This window comes from Chenopodium quinoa, unplaced genomic scaffold (genome assembly GCF_001683475.1).
Source record: "Chenopodium quinoa cultivar QQ74 unplaced genomic scaffold, ASM168347v1, whole genome shotgun sequence".
In the NCBI taxonomy this organism is placed as follows: Eukaryota; Viridiplantae; Streptophyta; class Magnoliopsida; order Caryophyllales; family Amaranthaceae; genus Chenopodium; species Chenopodium quinoa.
The window spans coordinates 2,039,732-2,055,172 of record NW_018744501.1 but is presented as its reverse complement, the minus strand read 5'-3'; the positions used below and the strand labels follow the sequence as shown (position 1 = coordinate 2,055,172).

The window sequence follows — 15,441 nt, the reverse complement described above, 5'->3', positions numbered from 1 at the left end:
TATTATTAGCTTCTAGAATCCTCTAGAAGGTTCTAATTTATCCTGCTTTTGAAAATATAAAGGTTAAGGATTTTACTTCAAATAAAACACTTGTTTTTAATAGATTTAATTCTGATAAAATAAGGATAAGTACGGATATTCGACTAACCCAATTTGATTGAAAGTTGGATTCCGTACGGATCTTATATTCTGAAAAGCATCGCGCAGCGTTGGTATATCGCACAGCGATGCAAATATCGCGCAACGATATAAGCATTGCGACGCGATGAATCCATCATTACATGATGAAAGGCGTTTTACTCCGAGTCGGATTCTGACTCTTTTTCTGATCTTTTCCCTCTTGTTCCCTATAAATAAGGTCATTTTCCTCCGTTTTCATTCACCAACAAACATCAACAAGCTTGATTACCAAAGATGATGCGTATCCAAGGCATCAATATCATCATTTTATTATTTTTATTTATTTTTATTGAGTCGTCTATTAATCATGAGGTTGAGTGGCGTCAATCCTAAAATTACACGTGACTAATCGAATTAGAGTCGGAGTAGAATTAGTAGATTGATAAGATATAATTTTCAAATATTATTAGAAGATAAATTTTGTTATTTAGGATTAGTATTTAGTATTTATATCTTATATATTTTATGTTATCTTTTAGTTATCCTAACAGCATGGGATATTTGCCTATAAATATTCTTTATTTTTATTAATGAAGGGAAAGAAGTTTTGGGTTATAATTGATCAATCCGTATGAGTTGTTTTAGCAAGAGAATTGCATATGATATTTTGCCGAGAAAGCTACCAATTTAGTTGTTATTAAACCTTAGTCAGGAATAATAACTCCATATCCTAGTTACAATTTGATCTTGACTAGATTTAATTGTTCAATATCCTTTAGATTTAGTCCCTTTATCCCAAAATTGTGCAAAGTCTAAAACTACAATCCATCTAAGGTCAGAATTTTAGTGGAAACCATTAAAAATCCGCATCAAATTATCCTTTAGATTTAGTCCCTTTATCCCAAAATTGTGCAAAGTCTAAAACTACAATCCATCTAAGGTCGGAATCACTAGTAGAAAAACTTAAATGAGCACCGTAAAATGCGCACCGGTTTTTAAAAGCTGGTGCGACAAAAAGGGAAAAGGAAACGGGCACCGGTTCAAACCAAACCGGTGCGAAATGAAGTTATTAGCATCGGTTTAGTTCGAACCGGTGCGAATGCAATTGTAAAAAAAATTAATAAATAAAAATCGGCCTTTCATTATCTTCTTTCTTTCTCTTTCTTTCTTCTTTCTTTGTCTTTCCTCGATCTCTCCTCCTCTCTCATCTCCAACAATGGAGCCTCAAACTCCTTCTCTCTCCTTCGATCTCCTTCTCCATAACCACCACTTTCCCTTTCCTTTTCTCTCTCCTTCTCCAGAACTGCGCCGCAAGCAACGCCGCTCTCCTTCTCCTTCTCAGTCCGAAATCGGTGTTATTAGAGCCAAGCACAACCACCATCGCCGCCGCCGTCAATTTGAACCAAATACAACAGCAACAACAAACTTGAATCAATTATCGATTCAAAAATCACAAATTCGAGGTTAGGGTTTCTTGGATTTGAAATCTAAGTTTTATGATTTTTTTATTTTATTTTATTAATGATGAACAATTGAAATTTTGAATGAATTTAATGGTGAGAATGTGAAATGATAGGATTTCTCAGTCTCTCAGATCACTCCTCCACCAGCAGCGGCGGCTTATCTCACTCCTCCACTAGCGGCACTCTCTCGCATAGTCCTCCTTGCTCTCCTTCCCTCTGTTTTTCTTCAGGTTATTTCTCTCTCCCTTACATTTCTTTTGTTGATAATTTCACATTCATTTTTTAAATTACTTGTTCCATTTTGCGAATAATTAAGTGTTTGGACAAATTTCTGTTGTTCTGCTTCTGCTCATTTTTAATTTCTGTTGTTGTTGATTAAATTTTGGAGAAACTTTAAGTTATGAGATTTGGGTTATATGTTGGTATAGGTTTATTCTCAAATGAGTTAGTGTTCGGATGTTGATTTTTTGATTTGTAATGGCGTAATATCTAACGATTTGTATCAGGTTTAGGAATATTAATTTATTTTATTTATATTGGTTTAAGTCTGAGTTGTTTCTTGCTTGGATTTTTTTAAGTAGCAGTTGACTAAAAATCAAATTACCTATTGCATCAGATGATAACTATATTTCTGCTGCTTGGTGGTATACTATTATACTGATAATAGCAAATTAGCAATACCTCACCAGACTAAGCTGTCATATCTCTAAGATGGTAAAAAGTTTACTGAGCTCTCTAGATTTGCCTCGCACATAGTATCCCCACTGAAGAGGACAAAGTAAGAAGTATGAGGAAGGATTGCACTTTGGATTTTTCTAGTTGAAAGCCTTTCAAGAAGCTTATGAAAGAGAAGTGAGCATCAAATGTATTAACTAGAATGCAAAGGAAGTAATGAAGGGAAGCAAGAACAGACAACTGGGAGATTCTTCTTATGTAGTACAGGTTGTAAGAAGAATTGTGAAAGAGCAATCAGCATCAAATCATAATGACATTGCTATTTTATTTGAAATAACATCAATATTTCTCTTTTAATTAACATCAATAATAGTCAAAATTGATACTATTGATATTGCATACAAACATTAACATTTAGTCAAGTTCTATTAGTCTTGATGTGCTTTGATTTTACTCTTGGCCAGGTTTGACTTCTAAGTTTTGGAATTGGTCTTCGAAGTCCCAAGTGTTTGATCTTCATGAGCAGTGCACTTTTAGCGTGCACCCGGAGTGCAGCACTGGTGGTTGTGGTGCAGCGACTTCTTGGTAGATGAACAAGAAAGAGAAAGTACTTGTCTCTTCTCAGCTCTCACTCTAGTCTCAGGTATTACTTCAATTCGTCTGTCATTTATAAATTCCCCTTTTAATTCCTAAATTATGATAAATTGGTGTATATATAAGTTTATGTTTTTTGCCCAAATTATATTATTTCATACTAAAAAATTTCCATCCATTATTACACAAGTAGAAAGACAGAAATCAGCACCGCAATTTTCGCACTGGTTTTTAAAAACCGGCGCCAAAAAATATAGGCGGGATTGAGGGAAAGAGTTTTCGCACAGGTTCTAACCAAACCGGTGCGAAAAATGAGTTAATCACACCGGTTCGGTTCAAACCGGTGCGAATTCTATTGTAAAAAAAAAACGGTCTTTTTAACTTTCTTTCTCTTTCCTCGATCTCTCCTCCTCTCTCATCTGCCTCTCTCTCCTTCTCTCTCCTACGGTTCAACAATGGAGGCTCAACTCTTTCCTCAAACTCCTTTTCTCTCTCCTTCGATCTCCTTCTCCATAACCGTCGCTTTTCCTTTCCTTTTCTCTCTCCTTCGATCTCCTTCTCCATAACTGCGTCGCAAGCAATGCCGCTCTCCTTCTCCTTCTCAGTCCGAAATCGGCGTGATTAGAACCAAGCACAACCACCATCACCGCCGCCGTCAATTTGAACCAAATACAACGCACTGCTATGAGTTAATGGTTTCTATAACGCACTGCTAGGAGTTAATTCAACCTTTACTTGAGGTACTTTTTTCTTCAATTGCTTCTGAGATTTTTTTGTCGTTTGAAGTTCCTCGGTTTGCATTATATTCTTGGTTGGATTTTCTTTTCTCTTTTCTGGGTTCTTATTTTTTTTTTTTTTCTTCTGGAATCTTCCCATCATGAAGTATGTATATTTTACCCAAGTTATTTCTTGTAATTTAATCCATATGCATTGTTGAATTTTAAGGTGATTTGGATGATTTTGTTATAAGGGTTTGTTTTTGTTTGGATTTTTGGTGATGGGTTTGTGAATTTTTAACAAGATTTGATTGATATTGAAATATTTGTTGTGATTGTTCTAAATCTTTATTTGATTACAAGTATATGATAAGCCGTAAATGTCTGATTAAAACAGCTTAATTTGTTTGAAAATGCTGGTGTATGAATGTTAATTCTACTGTTGATGGTTCTGTGAATCCGTAAATGGGGTGTAAGATCAAGTGGTCAGCATGGTCGTAGCAAATGGGAACTACCTGTTGATGGTTTTGTGAAGGTGAACTTCGATGCTGCCTTGTTGGCTGGAATTGATGTAAGCCTTGGAGTTGTAATTCGTGATGGGGTTGGCAGGGTGCTGGCTGCCAGTGTGAAAAGAGTTCCCGCAGGTGATGTTCCTGTCATTCTTGCTGAAGCAATGGCAGCAAGATATGGTGTTTTGATTGCAAAACAACTCCAGTTTGGCAGAGTGGAATTAGAGGGGGATGTATCTTATTTTAACATCCATACTAATTTGTTTGCAGCTATCGCATCGAAGCTAGGGAATGTAAAGGTAGATAATCTTAGTCCAGTTACTATTGCAATTGAGGTATGTTCTATGTTCTCTACTACGACAGGAAAATATAAAAAAAAAAAAAAAAAAAAAAAAAAAAAAAAAGAGTAGAAATAAGAAAGTCCTCTTACAAAGTTCATGCCTTCCTTTTAACCTGTTTGTTGGTGGTGGTTGAATTCATGTTTACCATCCTTTTTCATTCACCTTTGAGCACACACATCTAATATTTGCAGGTGCTTGGTCTGGTGATGGCTGGTTTTGTCTTCTGTTTGTTTTGTTAGCTGCTTGTTCTTGGTGGGCTGCTGGCCTGTTGTTTCTCAGCGTCTGTTGTCTATTGCTCTACTGCCTACCAACTGTTGTTGTTCTATGGTCTGCTTTGCCAGCTGATGCTCAACCTTGCTGCTTTGCTGTCTGCTGTTGCTTTGTGGATTGCTGGGTTGTTACCTGGTTCTTTATTGTTCTTTGTGCTTCTGTATTAGCTGCAGCCTATTTTTTTTATCTGTGTGTTCCAGTTGCTGTTCTCTGTCTGTTCCTGGCTGCTAGCGCTGCATCAACTTGATTATGTGCTGTTGTTGGTATTCGCTGCTGATGCTTTGCTGGGTTCGATGCTTCTAGTTTTGCTGGTGCTGTCGCTGTTATGCTGGATGTGCTGTTGTTGTTTGCTTGCTGTCCTGGTTACTCAAAGGTCGCTCTGGTGTGCTTTTTGGTGTTGCAAGCTTGCTGCTAAGTTGTCTAGAGGTGTATTCTTCTAGCTGTTATTCCTGTTGCTTTGCCGCTGCCTATTTGCTTTGTATATTTTGTTTGGTAGATTCTTGATGTTGAAACTTTTGGCTTTGTTTTTCTTTAAAAAAAAAAAAAAAAAAAAAAAAAAAACCTAACATAGTATGCTTCTGTACAATTGTACACGTCTTTTTAGTGTTGTATGTATCCATTTCATTGCACAGCCAATAATCAATGTAGCCTAGGGGTGTACATAAACAGGACCGGACCTGAAAACCGACCTGATCCCGGACCTGTTGGGACCGGACCTGACCCGGACCTGTAGATTCAGGTCCGGTCCCGGTACTTAAAATTCAAGGTTTCCGGTCCCGGTCCGGATCAGGTCCAAACCCGGGGTTTTCAGATCTGGACCTGAAACCCGGTAAAAATGTATTTTTAAAAAAAAAAACTTTTTTTTCCCAAATATCAAAACAAGAAGTCAGTTCATTTCTAACCCTAACTTAATCACTCACTCCCTAACCCACTCAGCCAACACAAGTCACACAACACACTTACAAACCCACTCCCTCACGCTGCACACTCCTCTAGCGACCACTGGATCGCGCGACTCTAGCAACCCCAACCACTAGAACGTGCGACTCTAGCAACCGCAACCACCACATTGCGCGACTCCAGCAACCACAGCCACCAAAACACGCGACTCTAGCAACCGCAGCCACCAGATCGCGCGACTCCAGCGATTGCAGCCACCAAAACGCGCGACACTAGAGGCCGCAACCACCAGATCGCGCGATTCCAGCGAACGCAGCCACCAGAACGCGCGATTCCAGCGAACGCAGCCACCAGAACGCGCGACTCCGGCGACCGCATCCACCAGATCGCGCGACTCCAGCGACTGCAGCCACCCAATCATACACCAATCGCCCTCTTACTCGCTTCACGATCTACCCCGACCTTCCTTTGCGACCATCTACTTTGAAGGTGGTAGATCTGGTGGTTACTGTTGTCTAGTATTTTTGGTGTTTGGGAATTGGGACTTTAGTCAATTTATACAATTTATGTAGTATTCATGATTGATAATATCAAATTTTATGTTATTATTTATTTTATTTTTTTAAATAAAAAATCAAAAAATAAATAAAAAAAACAGGTCTATTTAGGTCCGAACCCGGACCGGACCTGATTTTTCAGGTCTAACCCGGAACCGGACCTGTTGAATCAGGTCCGGTCTCCGGTCCTCAAATTTCCCTGATTCAGGTCCCGGTCCCAACAGGCCCGGTCCAGGTCCGGTCCGGTTTTGGACCGGTGTACAGCCCTAAATGTAGCTATTGCATTTTTCTGAGTGTAGTACTATTTATTGCTTTTGTGAGATGCACAAACTATACAGCAACCAGAAAAATTGTAACTTTATATATATATGTTAGTGTTTATATATCAATTTAAGTGAAAAAAATGCCAAAAAAAAAAAAATTATTTTCTTGGGGCATTTTTGGCACCGATTTTGAAACAGAACCGGTGCTAAAAGTTCTTTTTATAATTTTTTTGGGCCATTTTCGCATCAGTTCACAGCAAGAACCGATACGAAATCTTTTGGTTTTTGGCATCCCTCAAATAAGGACTGGTTTAAAACCAGTGCTAAATGGGGGTTTTGAACCGGTGCCCATTTGTATTTTTCGCCTAGTGTTAGTGCTTAGAATTATGCCTACAAACAAGATTGTGGATATGTTGCCCCCTAATTGATGAATAATTAGCGTGATTGATATCTTAATTTTATTGCTACTAGATCTCTTATCTTATTATAGTTTTAATTGTTCAACCTTGGGCGGAACAATATATGAAATGCATTTCCTAACAATACTATTTGTGTTTTTATGTAGGAGCTTATCGCTGCTTTGCTGTCATGCTCATTCTTGTTATTGGTAAGTGACTAAATGAGTTCAATTATTACCATTGAATTTGAAAAGTTTGATCTTGTGATTGCTTTTCCGACTTCTTTGCTGATTGATTGTGCAGATAAACATGAATCATTAATATTAGACCTCCACTTAAATTGTCACTATTGATTTTGAATGATTGATTAACATATATTTTCTGATATTGATGACTACCCATGTTGCATTTGGACTAGTTTTCTGGATTATTTTGGGTTGTGTTATTGCTTGCTGGAGTTTTGATAATTGTATGTTTCTAATTTACTGAACCGAGCCTCTTTAGTTGATTTGTATAATTGCTGGAGTTTGTATAATTGTATGTTTCTAATTTATTGATTGATTGGGCTTTTTTTTTTTTCCTTCATTTTATGAGTTTTTTTATATTAATAAATATTTCACAGCTACATGGGTTAATTGCTGACTTGCTGTATAACAGGTGCTGCAGAACTTTAGGAGAGTTTGAGACTTAAAAAGCTAAGTTGTAAGGTTATGTCTGATCCCTGTCTTATTTTGCTGCAAGCATTTCAGTTCGGTTTGTGTTGTACTCCGTGTATATATATATATATATATATATATATATATATATATATATATATATATATATATATATATATATATATATATATATATATATATATATATATATTTTTTTTTTTTTACAAGAGCAAATGCATTCATAAAATCAGAGTTTACAACCTACAGAACAAGAACTTAAACTTAAAAAATGGCTTTTAACACTAAAGTCGTTACCACAACTTTTGAGACTAAAGACGAAAATAAATTTGAATTGGCCGGATAAGTCGCAGATTAGGGACTCCTTACAAACCAAGGAGCAGAAACATACTACACTCCAAGAAGAGAGCAACGGAGGGGATCGAAACTGTTTGACCATGGCTAGCACATCCTTACCTGGCGGGATCAACTCATCACCAAGTAAGGTCATCAAACGGGTCACTTGAACTAGTGACCTTCCAATCAATAGCTTTTCTTGTTGGCAAGAAAGGTTTGACAACGTTGAGACTCGAGAAACCCCAAAACAAAGTTTGGGCGCCTGCTTCAGATAATAAGGATCAGAAGTAATGACCAAAAGAATCATTACATCCGAGGAAAGAGAAACCAAACCCATACCACTCCAACAACTTACACACTTCACCTTAGCCAAGGCCAACTTCTTGTTCAAACCCCCAACAACCGCACCTGTAACCTCTCTTACCACAATAAACACCCCACTGTCCTTAACAAAGGGGCTTAACTCCCACTGCAAACAACCATCCAAAATACTATAGCCAAAACAACTAAATAGCCCGAAAAACAACCAAAGGGGGCTAAAATATACCGTAACAAAAACTAAGGCAAGTAAACTCTGATAAATACTAAGAACAAACATACTTAAGAAAGGGAACAAACCAGTGGAGAGCACCATCCAACCCGACAACCCGAAACCACTTACACTAGGAACCTCGAAACCCTAGCCCTAACTTCACCGTTTCCGTCACTAACTACTCTTGACGGCGGCGTTAGACCTAGCCCTCCAGTGCAAGGACCCACGAAACCCTAACCCTAACTTTACTGTTTCTGTCACGGTCAAAAATACCTATGACCTTTATGACGGCGGCGTTAGGCCTAGTCCTTATGCCTTGTTTCACCGGCGGGGAGACCCTTTGAATGAACACAAACCTTCCACACAAAGGTGGGCAACGGAGACAGAGGTAGATGATCTAAACACTCCCCTTAGAACCTTCGAACCTTAGAAAAGGCTCTCACAAACACCTTCAAAAGGATTAAAATCCCCAAGAAGAAAGAGGATAACGGAGTGAGGAAACCTCCAAACCCATGATGGGAAAAGAAAATAAAGGGGAAGGAAAACAGAAACCAAGAGAAGAAGAAGTCAGAGGAGGGGGAAAGAGGTCGCGGAGGACGCGGCAGCCGGAGCTCCGGCGGCTCTCTGAGTTTGGAGCCACCTCAGAGAAGAACGCGGATTAAAGGAGACGAGAACAGAAGATGCTCGTCTCTCGCTGGCGCCTGGCAAATTAAAAGTGGGGGGAAGGGAAGAACCTCGCCGGAGAAACGACTGCGGCGCCGGATCTCCGGCGAGCACCTAGGTTTCCGGCAGAGGTGTTCTTTAGAGGAGGAGAGAGAACAAAGCGTTTTGTGAGGAGAGAGAACAGAGCACTAGTTGTACTTGTGAGTTACCAATAATTTCCCGTATTGTTTATATAAATTATATGGATAAAGCAACAAATAGGAAGGAAATTTATAGAAGACCTAAAATTTCAATTTTCTATTCCGTATATAGAAATTTATTGAAGAGTATGCTTTGATATTTCCTCAAAAAAAACTGATATATTACTTAAATTTCATTTCTAAAATGACTATCCATATTGAAACTTCAAGGCAAAATTTGTGTTGACCTTGAGTGTTAATGACATTGTTACTTATGGAGCAAAACCCTTGTTTTTCCTAGATTACATGATATGTTCATTTTATATAGAGATTTACCCCCGTCCCTTGGTCATATTTAGGAATATTATTGGCTCTTTGGAGCCACTTTTATACTAATATGCGTTTTCTAGTGTTTTCGTAGTTTTGGTATTGTTTTATAGAAAATTGCAGATTTGAAGCATTTTCCCGGACTTATTTGAGCCACTACGAGCATTGGAGTGGGATCGCATTATTATGACCGTATTCTGTAGCCCAAGACCGCGATAAAGCAATCAAACCGGTGATTAAGGGCTCGGTGAAGAAGAAGAGTTTGTGGCAATGGACCGAGTCTTAATGAGCCAAAGAGGAAATGCGAATTGGGCCAAGAAAATAGCCCAATTGAAGAGGTCCAACTTGCCCGATAGCTCGCCCGACCAAGTTTTCCCTCGCCTTGAGGCGCGCCCGGCCGGGCGAGGCATATAGAAGAAAAGAGGCCCTTCCCCGGTTCACCCTGTCTTGCGCCCGACCGGGCGTGAGTGAAGATTCAATGTTCAAAAAGGCGGGCTCGACTGGGCGAAGCTCTGCCGCGCGTGTTTCTTAGGGTGTTTTGACGATTTAATTTGTTGTTTTTATTTAGGATTTTTGTGCTTATGTATAAATACGTTTTTAGCAAGTGACGAGTACGGTTCTTCTCATTAGTTAATTTCTAGATTTTAGTTTTAAGCTTTGGTGAATATTCTTGTTTTCTCTCTACACTTTTGATTTATACAATTGATCATTTCCGTTTCTTTTGGTAACGATTTCTTCCCCTTTTATTTTCAGTAATTTAATTGCTTTGATTAATTATGTCTCGTTTAACTGCTTTTCTTAGTTTAGATTTAGATATGTGCGAGTAGTTTTAATTCTTTGGTTGTGGGAAACCATAAATAATATGAAGGGGTAGTTTATTATTGTTGATTGTTAATGCTTGATTGATTTCCTATTAATTGATTTAATGCTATGCAATTAGATTTAGCCAGATTTAATTGTATGATTTATGCAATATTAATTTGTGATTCGAGAGATGTATGTTTAGGCTTAGTTTCAATAGGCATGTTAATTTATAAATGGTTAGGTCAAGATTCGAGGGATGCGATTTAATGCCGGTAGATTAATTCTGTGATTATAATACGTAGCGAAAGCCCTTTATGATCTGGTTAATTTATGTATTGATGATTGATTATTGTGCTTTACCCTGGAATATTATTTATTGGTGAACCTATACCCTAGGCTTTGTTTTATTGATTTCTCCCTTATTTAATTTGCTTTGCTTTAATTATTTTCCCCTAGTTTAATTTTCACATAACAACAATTCGGTTACTTAATAGTTTACATTATATTAATTATTTAGGAATAGAAAGACTTGTTTCCCTGTGGATTTGACCCTACTTCCCTAACTACTTTAGATAGAGGACTTAGGTAATTCTTTTGATTAGGTGATACGACTTTAGTTTGTCAAAATTTGGCGTCGTTGCCGGGGAAACGGTTTTATTTTTATTCCTAATTTTTTCTGTAGTCTAGATTATTTTCTTTCGTCTTAGAGAACGCAAGTTCTTTGAGACAGTTTCTCATATCTGTTTGTTTAGTTCTGTGTTTATGCCCGCGAGTTCTAGATCAGGTTATATTCCATTTGATCCTGAAATCGAACATTCTTTTCATAGACAGAAAAACCTTTTTAGACAGGTACGAGTTACTTCTGAGGGTAATACACCTTTGGAACTCCCATTTAATTCTAGTGACACAGAAGTTCCTTCAGAACCAGAATCAGAGATGACGGCTCGACCACCTCGCGAGCTCAGCGATTATTCGCAGCCGTCCTTGGCGGGTTTTCCACATCTTGCTCTTACACCTAATCTCGAGCGCGTACAATTCGAGATTAAACCCCAGTTTATTACTATGATCGAAATAAAAAATTTAGCAGAGCTAAGGGTGAAGATCCAAATCTTCACATCTTGGATTTTTGCCAATATTGCAACACTATTAGACAAGCTGGGATCACGCAGGACCAAATCAGGGAGATTCTTTTTCCATTTTCTTTATGTGGTAAAGCTAAATTATGGTACAATGGACTGAATAGAACTGCACTTGGTATTAGTGACTGGGAAACTCTTGTTTTGAATTTTTATAACAAATACTACCCTACAGAGAGAATAACTTTGTTAAGGAGTAAGATCTTAAATTTTTCCTAAGAAGCGGATGAATCTTTATATGAAGAATGGGAAAGATTCAAGGATATGCAGAGAGAATGCCCCCATCATGGGCTAGAACAGTGGCAGATAATGCAAGCTTTCTACAACGGGCTTGGATATAATTCAAGAATGATTTTGGACTATGCAGCTAACGGAAGATTTATGAATTCAGATGTGAATATAGCGAGTAATGTTGTTGAGAGATAGCTATTCATAATTCCCAATATGGGAATCCCAGGGGATTTGCAAATAAGGGAAAGCACCAAGTCGATTCTATATCCTTTTTGCAAGCACAATTGACTGCTATTAGCCGGAAACTAGACAATATTAATAATTCTAATTGATCTCATGTTGCTAATGTTTCTGCTATTGGTACTAACTCTGCAATAATTTGTGAAAATTGTGGTCTTGTAGGTCATTGGGCTCAAGAATGTACCAGTTTGCTTGAGAAGATTAATGCTTTTCAAGCCTATAAACAAACTAGTCCATACTCTAACACCTACAATGCAGGGTTGAAAAATAATTAAAATATGTCGTACAATTGTACGAATGTGCCTAACCCCCCACCACAGGTACAACAACCGCATCAAAGGTACTATCAATCTCCACATCAGAGACCACAATAGACTGTTACTCCTTCTGATTCTGGCTTATCAGAAATCAGAACAATGTTAGTTAATATGCAGAAACAGATGCAGGTTAGAGATGCGCAAATTGACTTGATTCTAGCACATAATAAAATCATGGATAATCAAATTGCGCAACTTTCTTCTAGTCTGCAAACTCGCCAGCAGGGAACCCTACCATCGCAGCCAGTACAACCTACAAATCACGTGAATGCAATTACGCTGAGAAGTGGTTCAAAATACGATGGGTCTTCTTGCCCAAAGATGAAGAACCTATCATTTCAAAAATTGCTAATCCTGATTCTGTTATACCAATTGTTGTTACTAACCCTGCAGGGACCAGAGTAAAACTAACTCTTCTAATAATGAATTGCAGGTTAAAACTCAAGACAAGAGTGGAGAAGTACATAAATCAATTATCAAACTACCATTTCCTAATAGACATCTTAAGAGTAAGCTAGATAAGCAAATTGGTAAGTTTCTGGAGGTTGTCAAGAATATGCAGGTAACAGTTCCTTTCACATAATTAATTACTCAAGTTCCTGCATATTCTAAATTTATGAAAGAAATCTTGACCAGAAAGAGATCTATTAGTGAGGTAAAGACAGTTGCTTTTACTGAAGAATGTAGTGCTATATTACAGAATAAATCTCCACCTAAACTAAAAGATCCGGGTAGTTTTTCTATTCCTTGTCACATTGGTAATCTGATGATTGATAAAGCTTTATGTGATTTGGGTGCTAGTGTAAGTGTCATGCCATTATCCGTGAGCCCTAAATTAAATATGGGTAAATTAAAAGCTACCAATATTACTCTGCAAATGACCGATTGTTCTATTAAATACCTTGTAGGTGTATTAGAGAATGTTCCTGTTAGAGTAGGTAAATTTTATATACCTGTTGATTTTGTTGTTCTTGATATGGAGGAAGATTTGAAAATTCTGATTTTTTTTGGGTAGACCATTCCATCATACTGCAGGGGCAATAATAGATGTGAAAAGTGGTAAAATTACATTATGTGTAGGGGATGATAACATTACTTTTAATCTAAATAATGTCCCTAAAAGTCCCATGTTAGAGGAAAAGTGCTTTAGTATTGGTGTGGTCAATGTCACTAAATTTTCTAATAAGCCCCAAGATGGAGATCCCTTGGAGCCGGTATTTCGTGTTGCATCTTCCGCTGGAAAAACTACTACATGGAAAGTTAAAGTGGATGCTAAAGAAAGAGCTCTAAATTGTATAGGGCTTGGGTTTGAAGATGAACAAGTGGAGAAAAATGAGCACGTTGCGAAAATCGAGCCCGTAGTGAAAGTCCCACCCGATCGGGTGGCATTTGCTCAATCAAGCAAAATTACGAAGAAATTCAAGGCCAAAGAGAAATCTCGAGTAGCTAGTAGCAAGAAACCACCTGTCTTATATCAAAAATGGGCTACGATTGGTGCAGTTGAATTACTTCACCAAATCGATTCCATCTCATCTTGAATGCCATATGGTAAGAAGGTCGTGCGGGACCTAGATAAACAAGCGCTTTACGGGAGGCAACTTGTATTTTTTCTTGTTTTTTAGAATAGTTTTTCCCTTATCTTTGTCTTTTGAGAGGAAGAGAGGAGGGAATCTAATGTGTTTTAGAGTATTGTGTCCAGGTTGGAGAAAAAGAGGTAGCCAAATCTTGAAGAAAAGAAGGAAAAATTGGACGAACGACCGGGCGCGAGAGAAAGAAGGATTTTGGCTTATAAATCGCCCGACCGGGGGAACATCCGCCCAACCGGGCGCAAAAACAAAGATCGAAAAAGAGTCAAACTCGCTTGACCGGGTGAGATGGCACCCGACCGGGCGCAAGAGGAAGCAAACTTGGAGTCTTAATCTCGCCCGACCGGGCGCGAGCCTAGCAAATTTTAATTCGCCAGATCGCCCAACCAGGCGAGAGGCCGCCCGATCGAGCGCGCCTATATCTTCCTCCGTGACTTCTTCTTCTTTTCTTTCTTTTTCCTCCATTGTTTCTCTCTCTAAAACCTCAAATTTCTCTACCTTCTCTCTTAGATTCTCTCCTCCAATTCTAACCCAAAATCAAAAAAATTTACATCCTCTTACTCCTCTCTTCATCCCCCTACATTCCTATACCAATTTGGTTCGGTTATAAACATATTTTTTTTAAAAGACCCATATACAAGATGACTACAAAGAGGGCAAGAAGTCAAATTGGTCGTGGTTCGTGGTCGAGTACTTCATATGATCCGGATTTGCAACTAGAACAATGGCCGACGATCAGGATTACAACCTCGACGCAACGTCAACGTCTCATCAACCTCTACAAACGCTCTCGGTGGTTACACCGAGATACTCTTGAAACTTTGGGATAGTTTGAGCATGTTAGGAGGTTTATGAATGACATCGGAATACGAAAATTTGTTGATATGCATTATCCCACTTATTGTGAAATTAAATTACGTGTGAATTTTTGTCATCTTTAAATGTTGTTCAAACAAATAATGGACCAATTATGCATTTTAGGTTGAACAATAGGAATATTAGTTTAACATATGTTAATTTGCCAAAGTGTTTGATCTTGATCCCCACCCCCCTACTCAATGGCATGAGGACTAGACCTGGAAAACCTGACCTAGACCCTATGACCCGAAATCGACCCGAAAACAGTGACTTAAAATTCACCCGAAACCCGAAATCAACCCGACCCGACCTATACCCTACCCGAAGTGGATTTGACCCGACCTTGACCCGAAACCCTAAATGACCCAACCCGAAGTTGACCCGAGACCCAAAGTGACCCGACCCGAACTTGACCGCCCAACCCGAAGTGACCCGACCTTTAACTTGGATTAATTGACCCAAATAGACTCGAAACCCAAAGTGACCCGAACTAAGATTACCTTATACCTGAAATGACCAGAATCTATTTAAGCTAACAATTTAACCTGAGCAAACCGAAATAGAAAATAACCGCAATCAAAATGACTTAATTTTTTTTTTAATTTGTAATGTGTAACAGACTAACAATGTAAGTAATTTACATATTTTCAGCATTACTTTTCTCGATTTCTTTGGCCTTTTCTCTTTATAAGTTATTAAAAATTCGTAAGAAGATTAAAATTTAACGACTATTCTACGAAGTTTGTCCATAA

The 15,441-nt window shown here is 38.2% G+C and overlaps 1 protein-coding gene across 6 annotated transcripts; it reads left to right on the top strand.

Moving 5' to 3' along the window:
* Window positions 1-1,306: 1,306 nt before the first annotated feature.
* On the top strand, window positions 1,307-7,584 carry LOC110697853. Of its 6 annotated transcripts, none has more exons than XR_002506591.1 (4): window positions 1,307-1,583; window positions 1,697-1,813; window positions 2,723-2,901; window positions 6,974-7,584. XR_002506591.1 is itself a non-coding variant. In XM_021875258.1 (3 exons), the coding sequence occupies exons 1-3, from the start codon at window positions 1,337-1,339 to the stop codon at window positions 2,845-2,847; spliced, it is 471 nt and encodes a 156-aa protein (XP_021730950.1). In that variant the 5' UTR covers window positions 1,307-1,336; the 3' UTR covers window positions 2,848-4,481. The 6 variants fall into 6 exon arrangements, 2 of the variants coding, with proteins under 2 accessions (XP_021730950.1, XP_021730948.1); XR_002506590.1 differs by lacking the exon at window positions 6,974-7,584 and adding an exon at window positions 4,610-5,409 and having other exon boundaries at window positions 2,723-4,376; XR_002506588.1 differs by lacking the exon at window positions 6,974-7,584 and adding an exon at window positions 4,610-5,409 and having other exon boundaries at window positions 2,723-4,412.
* Window positions 7,585-15,441: the final 7,857 nt, after the last annotated feature.

Bases quoted from the DNA above. Each gene is read 5' to 3' on its own strand.
- LOC110697853 (XM_021875256.1), top strand. From the start codon at position 1,337: ATGGAGCCTCAAACTCCTTCTCTCTCCTTCGATCTCCTTCTCCATAAC. The intron at 1,584-1,696 runs GTTAGGGTTTCT...GTGAAATGATAG, and splicing joins TCAAAAATCACAAATTCGAG to GATTTCTCAGTCTCTCAGAT. The intron at 1,814-2,722 runs GTTATTTCTCTC...ACTCTTGGCCAG, and splicing joins TTCCCTCTGTTTTTCTTCAG to GTTTGACTTCTAAGTTTTGG.